The 13,966-nt window shown below is 46.2% G+C and overlaps 1 protein-coding gene across 10 annotated transcripts in view; it reads right to left on the reverse strand.

Moving 5' to 3' along the window:
• DLC1 (DLC1 Rho GTPase activating protein) overlaps positions 1-13,966 on the reverse strand; it is a 264,082-nt gene that overhangs the window by 44,857 nt on the left and 205,259 nt on the right. The window contains exon 1 of one of the 10 annotated variants that reach the window (XM_083459734.1): positions 11,758-12,271. The exons of the other annotated variants lie outside the window; for them this stretch is intronic. Coding sequence (XP_083315860.1) covers positions 11,758-11,794 — 37 coding nt within the window. The 5' untranslated portion in view covers positions 11,795-12,271. Of the gene's footprint in view, positions 1-11,757; positions 12,272-13,966 lie in introns of those variants that run through there. 10 annotated transcript variants of the gene reach the window in all.

The raw sequence follows: 13,966 nt of genomic DNA on the forward strand, positions 1-13,966 counted from the left end.
AGTTGTAGTCCCAAAAAACATCTGAAGGGCCAAGTGTGGCCATGCCTGCTCTTGTATCATAGGACTTAAACAATTGACAGCAAGCTTAAACAGTTTAAATATATTTAAATATATTTCAGTGGCACTTTACAGGATGGCAGTACATTCAGATTTTGCCTCTACAGAAGTGTAGCCAATACGAATCTTAACAAGGATTTTGTTTTTAAATGGACTATGTTGCCAATTCCTACTGAAGATAATCAAGTTGGCATTGCCAAAAACATAGGCGCACCTCTCTCCAATTTGTTACAGAAAACAGATTAGCAAGTAGTTTACTTCCTGTGTAAAGATAAAAATGTTACTTACGACTTTCTGGAATTAGCTGCTGACTTGACATGTACATACTGTTTTTTGTTTTTAAAGAGAACGAACAGAAAGATCAAATGGGGAGCTGTCTTCTTTGTCTGATCCTTAGTCCAGAACTATCAGATTTATTAAGAGTGAAAAATCTTCTAAAAGCCCAGTAAGTAAGAAACAAACAAAACAGGACAGCTCAACTTAACACATGATGTGAGGAACTTCTGCTATTTGTACTTCCTGCATGCAGGACACACACAAAGAACTCTCCTCCTAAAAAGGACTGGAAATAAGGCTTGATAAAATAAAAACTGCATCTTGTTTAGGGTGAAGATAATACATTTGATGACAATTAAGCAAGTGGGCTTTGAGAAGATTTTTCACTAGTGCTAGTGTGTGAAAACGGTCAAGATCCAAGGATCCTCAGGCATTCACCTCCAGATGGTGGATACATCAGGAGCAATCCCTGACGCCCGGGCATCTTCACTTGGTCACATGACAGGACCTGACAATCAGCTGATTGTTGCATCTTGTGCTGAACGCTTTGCAGGTACAGGTGATCACCAAGTGGAGGTTCCTCACCAGCCCTACCATACACTGAATTATAACTTTGTTAATGGTCCTACCCTGAAGGATAGCCTAGATTTAAAAAAAAACCCTGGTGAGGTTTTCCCAAGTGGGTCCATGGCGATGTTGTGCTCTGGTAACCTCAAGGTTAGATTACTGCAATGCATTATACATAGGGCTGCCTCTGAAGATGGTTCGGAAACTTCAGCGGGTGCAGAATTCAGCAGCCAGGTTGCTCACCAGAGCAAGACGGTTTGAGCATATTACACCGATCTTGGTCCGACCGCACTGGCTACCAGTTAGTTTCCGGGCCCAATTCAAAATGCTGGTGTTGACCTATAAAACCTTAATTGACTCAGGACTGCAATACCCCAAGGACCGCCTCTTTCCACATGAACCTACCCGGACCCTGAGATCATTTTCTGAGGCCCTCCTTCGTGTGTCTCCTCCTTGAGCGGTCCAGAGGGTGGCAACACGAGAACAGGCCTTCTCTGCAGTGGCTCCCCGTCTGTGGAATGTTCTCCCCAGGGAAGTTTACCTGGCGCCTTCATTGTACACCTTTAGATGCCAGGCAAAAATGGTCCTTTTTAACCAGGCCTTTGCTTGATCTGATTTACATCCTATGCCCTTATAAAATGTGGGGTTTTTTTGGGGGGGGGTGGCCTATTGGGTTGTTGTTTTTATTTTTATTAGGTATTTTGCAGTTTTATATCTTGATTTTATTCTCTGAACTGCCCTGAGACCCCCGGGTATAGGCTGGTATATAAACAACAACAACAACAACAACTTTACAATGGTGAAAATAAAAAAAATTCCTTCCAGTAGCACCTTAAAGACCAACTAAGTTAGTTCTTGGTATGAGCTTTCGTGTGCATGCACACTTCTTCAGATACACCTGGTGAATTCTTGTTAAATGCATACTTTATCTCATATTATGATTAAAGGGTACAGATGGCCTTATTTCTACAGCCTCTCTTCCTTGCCTGATTAAGAATATTCTAGTCAGAGTTGTAGCTATCAGTGTGTGTGTGGGGGGGGGGGGTTTGCCCTGGGTGAAGCCTCCAGAGAGGCCCCATCGAGGTTCCCAGCCTGTGTGTGTGTGTGTGTATACACAAAAGAGCGTGAAGGAGGTGCCAAACTGGGTCTTTTGACCCAGGTGAGATATAGCCTAGTTTTGCCCCTGACTCTAGTGCTCTGTACTTATGACAAGAAAATACAAGTTAGGAGGAACAGCCATTTCCTTCTCCAAGTGCTCCAGCTCACAGCATCCACAAATACACAGAGATTGACCAGAAGCCAAGCAGGATCTTGTTCTGCCAGCTGAGCTTCAACAAGCAACGCCAGGGGAAGCCTGAGAGGAGGCGACAGTGGGCAAGCTTCATAGACAAACTCATGACCCTTCAGTGAGAACGGTATTTGGTCGAGTCCCAAAGAATCAAACACTGCATTTATTTACTACAAGAGCAAAAGCAGAGCGGACATCATGATCATAGCCGCAGGCCTACTTTTCACTGGAATCAAGAAGGCTTTCAAGTAGATGCACTGATGATCTGAGATATATCGCAAGCTGTCGGCCTCTCAGTCAGCTGGAGAAGCCGGCAAGACAATGTGAGAGGGAAGAAAGCTCGGGTAAGAGCCTGTTCTCCACATCACACTGGCATGTTTCCCAATACATCAGAGTCCTGAATGACCAAATGCTATGGTACAATTCATACACCCAATTCCGGCACAGACACTTTCTGTGCTGAGGTACTTCTCCCCTAACTTTCTCAGGGGTACAAGGGCAGCTTCATAGCTTTTAAACTCACGTGCATGTCAGAAGCAATGATTCCAGGGAATCTGGACAGCTCCTGAAAGCTAAGAGCACGCATAAATAGACATAAGGTGCTCAAACTGGTGCAGGATTGGCTCTACAGTGGTACCTCAGGTTAAGTACTTAATTCGTTCCGGAGGTCCATTCTTAACCTGAAACTGTTCTTAACCTGAAGCACCACTTTAGCTAATGGGGCCTCCTGCTGCTGCTGCACCGCCGGAGCACAATTTCTGTTCTCATCCTGAAGCAAAGTTCTTAACCTGAAGCACTATTTCTGGGTTAGCAGGGTCTGTAACCTGAAGTGTATGTAACCTGAGGTACCACTGTACTTTTAGGCAGGGTATATTTTTCTTGCCTTTTTCTTGCCAGGGAAGGAGAGAGGTGCTTCTGCGATTATCTGCTTCAGCTGCCCTAAAACCCCCAAGCAAAAACCCCTGACTGGCCTAGGATACTATGTGCCTTGACTTGGCAGGGGAATGGCAGCATTCGAAATACGCCAGGCACCAAGCACATTTTGCACCTGGCTATCAGCCACTTGCAACCAAGTCAAGATACCTGGATGCCGGGATGGCGCCTGATGTCTCCACCATTTGGAGGTGTATGCCCGGTGATCCTTGGATATTGCCTGTTTTCACACACTAACAACACATCCTTTAGAATTCTATGCCTCATATTTTATCTGCACAGTCAGAACGAATTTCAGGAATCAAAAAGTCGCACACGACTTTCAAGCAGTCTAACCCCAAACGGCAACAAGACATTCTGTTTTGGCAAGTGCAACCCTGATCTGAGGAGCCGTTTGACACCTAGCTTATTTATTTGAGTTTCTAACAGTGGGTCTAGGGCACTATGTGCCTCTCCTTGCTGCTCCGTATCAGTCAGAACAATGTTATCGGGCCAATCCTGGAATAATGATCGCATGGAATTCAGCTCAATGAGAATGTTGTAGTCTTTACAGCTGCAAATGTACACTTCAAAATGGATGTCTGATGCTGGCAGAAGACTCTCCAAAGGCAGTTGGGGCAGAGAGTAAGATTTCTAGGGCTTGATCAAAGCTTCAGTGCCATGCGTTGGGATTTGCACATTCCCATTAAGAGGAAAACCATAAATAAATTATGCAATAGGAAACACCACAGTATTTGCATACTTTATGCAGGTTGGAAAATTCAGCTTTCTTGATGCAGAATTTGAACTGCTTTGGCACAGAATCTCCATTCTTTTTTTTTAAAAAAATACAAACAGCCATGCCTAAAAGACAAGGAATCTGAGGATCTAGTGTGGTGTGTGGCTGTGGAACCCCCAAGGACCGGGATGCAAGACTGTATAGCGTGACAACAGAATTCTCTTGTACAGGGTGAATCCATGCTATCATAGGGTACATTCATAAACTTATCCATCTTTTATTTAAAGCGAAAACCCTACCGAAGACAGCCACCCCTTATTCCAAGCACATTATTATTGGAAAGATGGTATTTGCTGGGCTAAAGAACAGATCAAGAGTTGTGTTTGTAGCCTTGGCTAATTCACGGTCTCCCTGTAGGAAAAACATCAGCCTTCACATTCCTTGATATTTATCAGCCATAGAATCAAAAGCAAACAAGACATCTTGACATCCTTCACCACACAGAATTATTTAAAAGCCACCCTGACCCTTGTTGCACAGGAATAAGGTAAGAAACATGACTGGAATGGCTTATCTCATTGGGAGTTAGCTGCCTCAATACTCATGGTCAATACATGGATTCTATGCTTTAAAATGTTCAGAAAACTATGAAAGCTCTAGCTAAGGTTATACCTTTTTAAAAATTAAGATGAAAGAGGCTGGCGGAATGGCATATAAACACTTGTTTGGGAATGCCATTGTTTATAAGGATGTTGATGCAAGCTGCACACAATTTCTGAGGTGTGCTCAAGGTCTCCCTTGCAATTTCAGAGGGTGCAGCCAACACATAATGTCTTGGGCTAGCTTCTAGAAAAGTTTAGAGCCAACCTTGTTCCATTGCAGCAGACATCCTATACAAGAAAGCAACGAACAAGGCCCCTTTTGAATTCCATTTCACACAGAGAAGAAACAAGAGGCCAAAAGAAATCTTGGCTCCAAGGCTTCCCAAAAAAGTCCACCAGGAATCTAAGCCTCTTACTTCTGGGGCCAAGTCCAGTACCCTGATGAATCCTCTTAAAAAGAAACCTTGAGGCTTTTACTGAGGCTTGATTGGCACTTTAAGAAATGCATGTTCTTGGCTTTGCATACTTCTGTGCAAGGAAGGAATTTCTGGATCTCTCACTATCTGCTGGTTATGTTTTGGGTGCACAAGGGAAGCAGCAGAGCCCTTGTCCTAATAGCTCTGGAACTCTTATCGTTCCTCACAACAATGTCATTTTATAGGGAAGACTGTATGCAAGACACATTGCCTTGGATTTGGTTATACTTCTGTAATAAGCATAAAAAGGAAGCGGAAACATCTGAAGTTATTTTTGTGTCTTTAGGTCTTTTGGCAATGGAGCTCAAATGCTGGGGTGGGTCTGGTATTGTCTGGAGCCTGTCAGTTCTGCCGCATAGCCTCATTTCCTTCTTCCTGTTGCTAGTGAAGTATGAGGAACTTTTGTTTACAATATGGGACCATTCTGTTTGACACAAGCCTTCGTTCTTCCCATCCCCCTGAATAGGCGACAAACTGCAGTTGTCTCCTGCTGAAGTCCCGGGCAGAAGTCCACATGGTTCGATTTCTGTTGCTCCCCCCCCCCCAAATAAATCCAGGTACAACAGGGATGGGGAACCTGTGGCCACCTGGATATTGTTGTTCTTGATTCAGCTACAGATAGCATGACCAATGGTCAGGGAAAGTAGGAATTGTAGGACAGCAGGATCTAGAGAGCTTTCCCATCTCAGAGCTACAGACTGCCATACTGCTTCACACTAGAGCAGATGAGGCTCAAAAGATCCTATGTTGCATGGCACTCAAAACACACCTGCCCCAACCCATACACTTTGAATATGATACTCCTTTCTGTGTGAAGGATCAGCATCATACGTACAAACTGATGCAGGAACACATGAAACATCTTTAAACAGAATCAGTCCAACCATTTCCATCTAGCCAGTATTGTCTGACCTATTCTTAAGGGATTTCATGAACTCATGATATATGGATATATCACAATGTCTGAAATAAGGATGGAGCTATATAGAGGCATTGGCTGGCGTCATGGGTTTCCCACATTGTGATTTTGCATAGTGTGTGCGCGCGCGCGCGCACACACACACACACACGATTCGCAATATATTGCTAAATCAAAAATTACAAAACCAGTATCATGATATGGGCTTGAAACCAGTTTTGGATGATATATTGCCCGGCCCTAACACACACCATGAATCACGATATACTGCCAGGTCAAAAACTATGAAACCAAGATCACGATATGGACTTCAAACCGGTTTTGATAATATAGGTTTGCCTGAATCTTGTAACACTGAATAGCTCTGTCAAAAGCAACTGATACAAGAGAGCCAAGTGCTCTGACCTATTAAATACTCAGGTCCAAAGCAGCCCCAATCCATATACCTTCCATCATGTACATTTCAAGTAAAAGCCTGGAGCAGAAGACCATAGCCACCAGCAATAACTTTAGGAAAATCTTTTAGCATTTGAAAGGGAGAATATATTCCATGCTTATCAACAGGCGTGTCTCCTAGTCTTCTGCGGCAACTAAGGACCCCCTGGTTCTTGCCCCAACCCAAACTATTAGGCCAGAAAGGACCAGCATAGGCGCATTGGGGCAAGTAACCTTTGTGATCTTATTTCCAGGGCTGACAATCAGCCACTGAACTTTCTGCTGTTTGAAAAAGGTTCAGACAGGGGGTTCAAAGATATTCCCACCATCTGCTCCAAACATAAAGGTAACGTAGTTTACCAAGCTCAGCAAATAAACATGAGAGGCAACATGAAGCCTATTGGTGGCTTACTGGCCAGAGAGATGCTGACCTAATCAAGCTCTGGTGACACTTTAAGAAAAAGCACTCAATCTGCTTGGCTATTACCTTATTTCTCGTTCATTACAAATTGCATTGCAAGTGTAATCAGAGACACAATATCCACACTGTTGGGAATTCCTTGATCCAGCTGAGACACCCAGTGGCTCAAGACAGAAAATAATTATTTTAACTGATGACCGTGATAAAGTTACAATACCTCAAAAACCACAAAATCTGTGCTTGGGGTGGGGAAAAGGGAAAGCAAACCCACTCGTATTGCTAGATAAGGCGTAAGTCAAAACCTGGGGCGTGCTGCTCACAGGCAAAACATTCTGAAATTTCATCTTCGGGGAGCAGGAAGCAGAATGTTATCCGGACAAGGTCATTTATCTCGGGACCTCTTTGGTCTGCCTGGGGCCACCACAGTCTGGTTCCATTATAATCGACACAAAACCTGCATGTTTTAGGACACTTCTATTTACCTATTTACTGTGGGGAGCTCCAAATGTTGGGTTACAATGGGAATCATCCCTGAGCTCTGGCCATGATGTTTACCCCTGCTTTAGAGCAGACTTTTACAACCTGGTTTGGGCTACAATTCCCATCCATCTGAGCCAGCACTGCAACAGTCCCGAGATAGTGACCATGACAGTCCAACGGTTATTTCATTTATAAAATCATTTCTACAGTCAACTCACAAATTATGTGCGCTTAACTTGTGCAAATTCAGCTTCCTATGCTTGGCCGAAAAACTTAGCAACAAAATGTGGGGCAGGCATCCTGGGGGCGGGGGGGAAGCTAGCAATTCCACCAGTCACAGCAGTTGTCTTGGGAGAGAATTTGGAGATGCAGGGGGCGTGTGTGTTGACTATGCAAGATTTTGGCTTTATGCACTATCCCCGGAATGCAACCGCTGCATAAGTTGGGAGTCAACTGTATACCACTATATCATAAAAATATCAAAGTGGTTTACAATAATATCTACAAACGCATAAAAATTAGAATCAGAGACCATCAGTTAGCCACTATGGAAGGATGTATTCTTAACTGCCAGTATAAGCCTGGAGATATAGAGAAGTTTTCAGCAGGCATTGAAAAGTTGAAATCAAGGCTGACTGCTGAATCTCTCTTGGTGGAACATCCCACAGGACTGGGCTGATGACACTAAAGGCTCCATTTTGTGTTGATGTTGAATGAGCCTTGCTAACTCAGGGGACTGGCAATGACACACTTGCAGATGATCGCAAGTGACTGAACTAGGATATAGGGGTTCAGGGAAGCTGTTCAGGGCTTTGCAAATCAAGACCAATATCTCAAGCCTGGATCAGTAGTGGATGGGTGCAGATGCTTTAACAAGCCATGTCGTTGGCCATGTTCCCCAATCGGCAGTCTGCCTGCTGTATTCTGCACCAGCTGGGTCTGCCAAACCAGGCCCAAGGGCAGCCCCATGCAGAGGACATTATAGTAATCCAGCCTCAAGGTTACAAGCACATGGACTCCAGTCACCAGGCTATAGCTAGCGAACCAGGCAAAGCCGAAGGCACTCCAAGTCACAGAGGATGATTAAAGGGCACCAGGCTCCAGAGGAAGCGAACTGCAGAGAGCAGGCAAAGCCTGGGATTTAGAGGGGTACTTACCATGCGCACTTCTCTACAGCTTCCTTTTCCCTTTCCAAATTGTTCTTTAAATTATGCCAGTTCAAACATCCATTTGAAGAATTAGATGAGAGACTTTCAAAGGAGAAATAAAGGGGGGGGGGACATCAGTGATAGCTTTCCCCCCTTTAAGCAGCTTCTGAGCCTAATTTGGAAGGGCGATTCAAAAGCAGGTTTTGAGTTGTGTTCATGTACATGTGTGAGGGGGTGGGCACTTTTTCGCTGAGTAACCAAATCATGAGTGCTAATAGAAGTGAAGACGCATCCATCATATTGGATCCTACTCCCTAATGCTGAGGGGGCGCATTTCTTGGGACTTGTCTGCCCAGCATCTTCCTGAGCTACTGAGCTGGCAAGTTAATGCAAATCAGTCATGGGGGTGGGGTGGAAACAGACACCATTTCCCCCAAGCCAAAAAAGCATGAACTCTGTTGCACACCTTTGATAGCCAATGCAGATCTTACAAACTCAAACAGATGGCTTTGCGGTATCAGTTATACAGTCTCTGCCGAGTTGCATCTTTGTGATTATGGGTTCAAGTGCCCAATATCTCTGGGAAGAGAGTTATTGATTTGTTTTATTTTTATTTTGTATTTTTCTGTTGTGAACCACCCTGTGATCTTCAGATGAAGGGCAGCATACAAATTTAATAAATTATAATGATAATAATAATAATAATAATAATAATAATAATAATAATAATGCCAGGGACCCATAACTTAGAAAGTGTTTGGAGGACAACTGAAGCTAAGCTGTTGAGCAGCCTTGCACAGATGTTGTTGGACTACAACTATCAGCTGCAGCCAGCCTTGCCAGTGGTCAGACACGATGTGAGTTGTAGTCCAAAAAACATCCGGAGGACACCAGGTTGTGAAAGGCTGCTGCAGAGTAGATGCTTTGCCTGCATAAACATGCCAAGCGCAACCTCAAGCATTTCCAGAAGAACCTCAGAAATCTGGACTTGGGAAAGATTCCACTCAAGACCTTGGAAATCTACTGAGAGCCAGGGGAGCAATACCAGAGGAGATGGAGCAATGGTCTGGCTCAGTTTCCTCTGTTCAGTTGTGCCCTCCTTACTCAGCAAAGGTGAAAGATACTGAATTGTGAGCATGTGTGTATTGGAGAGTAGGAGATGTTCATTCTTGTTCATTCTCTGGGTAGAAGACCACTCCTATCCCAAACCACCTTAAAACTGGATGCTAAAAGAGCTAAGCTCTTGCTCTTGGTATGCTATTAATTAGGCAGTGCCGATCTATGCATGCTTGCTCAGAAGTAAGTCCCACAGTGTTCAATAGACTTATTCTGAAATAAGTGCAACACAGGAATTCAGCCCTCATTTTTATATACACATTTGACCAGAGACATTTAAGTATTCAGTACATTTTGAAAGCAAAAATCAAGGATGACAATACAGTGGTACCTCGGGTTAAATACTCAATTCGTTCCGGAGGTCTGTACTTAACCTGAAACTGTTCTTAACCTGAAGCACCACTTTAGCTAATGGGGCCTCCCGCTGCCGCCGTGCTGCCAGAGCACGATTTCTGTTCTCATCCTGAAGCAAAGTTCTTAACCCAAGGTACTATTTCTGGATTAGCAGAGTCTGTAACCTGAAGCGTATGTAACCCGAGGTACCACTGTACCAACAGCAACCTATGGATGACTACTAAAAAAAACCGGGGAGCAATACCCACATGTTAGAGAGAATTAACTTAAATGTGTCACACCCAATTTGTGGCCATTTAGGCACAGTCTCCATTAGCTTAATGGAAACATTTGGTTCACAATGATGCTACAAGCATGGCATTGGCAAGTTTTTGTGAAGAGAGAAAAGGAGAGACAGGGAGGGTGGTACCTAAGGTAGCCAGACAACAAAAAGAATTTGTTTTCTGTTTGTGCTAGAAATACAAGGCATTGTTTACAACTGGCAGGGGGTGTTGCTCCTTGAAAGGGATCAAAGGCTGTCCGATGACATCACGAGCCTGGGCACCAGGGCTCAAAGGGGAGGGCATCTGGCTCCTAGGAGCCACCACACTAATTATTGAAGAACTTCAAAAGGGAATTCAAGCTTCCTCTTCTCTTCGCCACTTCAAAACACACATCCAACTTAACCCTTTCATCTGCTGCTCCCTTTAAGGCATACCTATGTACACAAGCTGCTCACGAAGTGAGGCATTGCATCTTACAGCATTTGGCTTGGAACTAGGGCTGGCCACTCCACTAATTGAAAACACATTTCAAGGAAAGGCTGCCACATGGCTTCAACAATTCAAGGATTTTCTGCTTTTCCTGTTTCCCTAGGAGCCTTCGGCTGCAACCTTGAATACACTTAAATGAGACTCACTCCCATGTTAATGCTGCTAAATTGGGAAACTGAATAATATTACCCCAATATCAGATTGGTGTGCAACTGGTGACAATCGTCTTCTAACTGGGACGATAATTAAGTGAAATCACAGTGGACATTGGGGGGGGGGGAGTTCATGGAAGAAGGAAAATATGCTGTAAAATGGGAGTGGAATGAAGCAGTCCCTTATATACCATGTGAATTCGCTACTGAGAGGAAATGCGAGAGACAAAAGCACTTTATGTCAGGCAAGGAAGTTGGAGATTGAGCAGGAGGGAAACGATGAACATGAAAGAAACCAGATCGGAGGGAAAGGCAGATGCCCTACATTTCTGACGGGGGAGAAGATTCCCCGACGGCTCGCAAAGAGCTCGCCTACGTGCAAAGATAAGGGTCTCTTGCTCCGCTCTCTTGCCCTTTCGCCTCTTGCTAGAGACCCCCCCCTCCCTCAGCATAACAAAAGCAGGAGCCGAGCCACGTCGATCTTATCAACCGATCGCGAAAAAGAAACATCTTGCTTTGCTGATGGGGAATCTGCCGCAAGCTAGAGACTGCGAATTGCTCGCAGCCAAAATATGTGCGTGTGTGTGTGTTTAAATCGCACCTCGGCGAGCATCTCTGTACAACCGTCTCCAAAACAAAACCTGCCTTTCCATGCACCTCTGAAGTCAATTTCCCGCCCTCTCCGCAAGAGAAGCACGGCCCCATTAGCCGAGGAGCTTATGCAACCCTCGAAGTGGTGCCTCCGCAAGAGAATTTACTTCTCAGGCAAGCGCTCCAGCAAAATCGTTCCGTCTTAATCCTCCTTCACTTCAGCTCCCCGCCTGTTCCCCAGCTCGCCCTGGAACACGCGAAGCAACAAATGGAGGGGAGCACCTCCACTGAGCGCGTGCAGAGCGCTTTCGGCTGCGCCGTCGAGGTTCTGGGATCCGGAGTGAGCCCGCCCCCCTTTGGGCAGCCAAGCCGAGGGCGCCCTGAGAAGACAGTATAAGCCGAAAGGAGCGCGTCTCCTGCGCGCTCCCCGAGCCCGTCCCGTCTCACCCGCGAACAGACGGCGGAAGCTTACGTGTTAGTATCATGATCTCCTGCTTCTCTTTGCACATCGGCGGGAAGAACGTCGCCGCCAGGCTGCAGGCTGGGTGATGGTGGTGAGGGGAACGTCCCGTCCCCGGATAGCTCCTCCAGGCAGCCTTCAGCTCATCTTTCCCTCCCTTCCCGGGAGCGCAATGTTTCTCCGCGCCGCCTTCGCCCGTCTAAGCTGCGAGCCCTTCAGGCGCCAGGCAGGCAAATGCGGCTGCTGCTCCCGCTGCTGCGTCGCCTGGCCGGCGAAGCCATCGCCCCACCTTCTCTCTCTCTCTCTCTCTCTCTCTCTCTCTCTCTCTCTCTCTCCAGGTTCCTTCCCGTCGAGGAAGCGTCCCTAACCTCCCGTCCCGCCCCCGCTGGGCTGCTGCGCGGAGGAGATCCGGCAGAGGAAGTCTCCGGGCGCCTCCTGCGCGGCGCTTCGAAGGAACCAGAGACTCCCTCGCAGGGCGCGCTCCGGCTACTAGAATAAGCATCGGCTCCTCGCCGACGCCGCTCAAGCCGGGGAAGCCGCGCCCACCGCCCACCCCTCGGGTGCCTTTCCCCGAATTCCAATGGCTTGCTCTCGGAGCTGATCTGGCTCCGTGTGATCTCTGCATACTGACTGGAAGCTGCTGTCCAGAGTTTCAGGCAGGAGACAAGCTCACCTGGAGATTGAAAAGCAGTTTTGCCCAAATCTGGTTCCCTCCAGATGCTTGGAAGTGGAACTACCATCAGCCCCAACCAGTGCCACCGAGCTCCACCACTTAGCTACAGCCTTTCCTCAAAGGTAAAGGGACTCCTGACCATTAGGTCCAGTCGTGACCGACTCTGGGGTTGCGGCACTCATCTCGCTTTATTGGCCAAGGGAGCCGGCGTACAGCATGACTAAGCCACTTCTGGTGAACCAGAGCAGCACACGCAAATGCTGTTTACCTTCCCGCTGGAGCGGTACCTATTTATCTACTTGCACTTTGACGTGTTTTCAAACTGCTAGGTTGGCAGGAGCTGGGACTGAGCAATGGGAGCTCACCCCGTCGTGGGGATTTGAACCGCCGACCTTCTGATTGGCAAATCCTAGGCCCTGTGGTTTAACCCACAGCACCACCCGTGTCCCTTCCTCGAAGGTAGGGGTGGGGAATCTAACATCCAAGGGCCAAGAACCAGGCCCTCCAAACATCCTCAGATCACAAGTAAAGTTTGGCTGGCTGGAATGTCTCTTGCTTGTCCTCATAGAGGTTACAGAGCGGTATGTAAATGTGGGCCTGCGGAATAAGGGTAACATTTGCATGACTTGCTCCACCCACTTTTGCCTCTGGTCATGCCCACTGCTGGCGTGTGGCCCTCAGAAGGCTGCTCAGAAGACAACGTGGCCCCTTGGCCCGAAAAAGTTCCCCCACCTCTGCTATAGCTATCCTTGGAGTTCTCCTCTGGGGAAATCATCTAGTCTTGTCACCCAATGCTTGGCTTGATTAGGAGGAGCTGGAAACGACAACAAGAAAACCTCTGCGTGGAAATTTAGTTTGCCTTTTGTACAGGTTCAGAGGCATAAGATACACTACTTCAAAAATACAGACCTGCATTTTTGCAGCGTGTCTCACTTCAATTCGCAGTGGCATGTTGTACCTTCAGCCCCACCCAGTCAGCCTCTCAGCCAACCACTCCTATGCTATGGAAATTTACTCCATGTTACCTATTGGTTGCTTGCTATACACATCCACTTCTGAATCATAGTGGAACTTCTGCAGCGAGGAACCTGGATCTGATTCATAAGGCAACCTTTTCCCTGCTCCACATACTTTCAGCATAACTCAGCTTTTAAGGATTTGCCAGTACTAATCTGACATGTAAAGAGCAAGGAGACACACCTCCCCTTCAACCCAGGCATGTAAAGCAAGCTTTATCCATTCTGATGCTGTTATTCTGATGCTGTCACTTTATCCATTCTGATGCTGCCCCACAATTTGTTTAAATCTTCTTACAAAAGAATTTCAGAAATAGACTGGAAAGAGAAGTTGCTGAATTGCAACTTATTACCAAACTTAAAACCATGGAGAGACCTGGTCTGAATAGAGACATTGGATTCTTATCTCATTATACAAGATAAAGCGATTTTTAGCCATCTCACCCCTTGCTTTTTCCTGTAAGACCCACTGCAGTCATCAACAGGTTTACCACACCTATCAGCCAATCACCCATTCTCACTTCCCTTCTGA

The sequence above is a fragment of the Podarcis liolepis genome, assembly GCF_965112155.1.
Source record: "Podarcis liolepis genome assembly, chromosome: 9".
Taxonomy (NCBI): domain Eukaryota; kingdom Metazoa; phylum Chordata; class Lepidosauria; order Squamata; family Lacertidae; genus Podarcis; species Podarcis liolepis.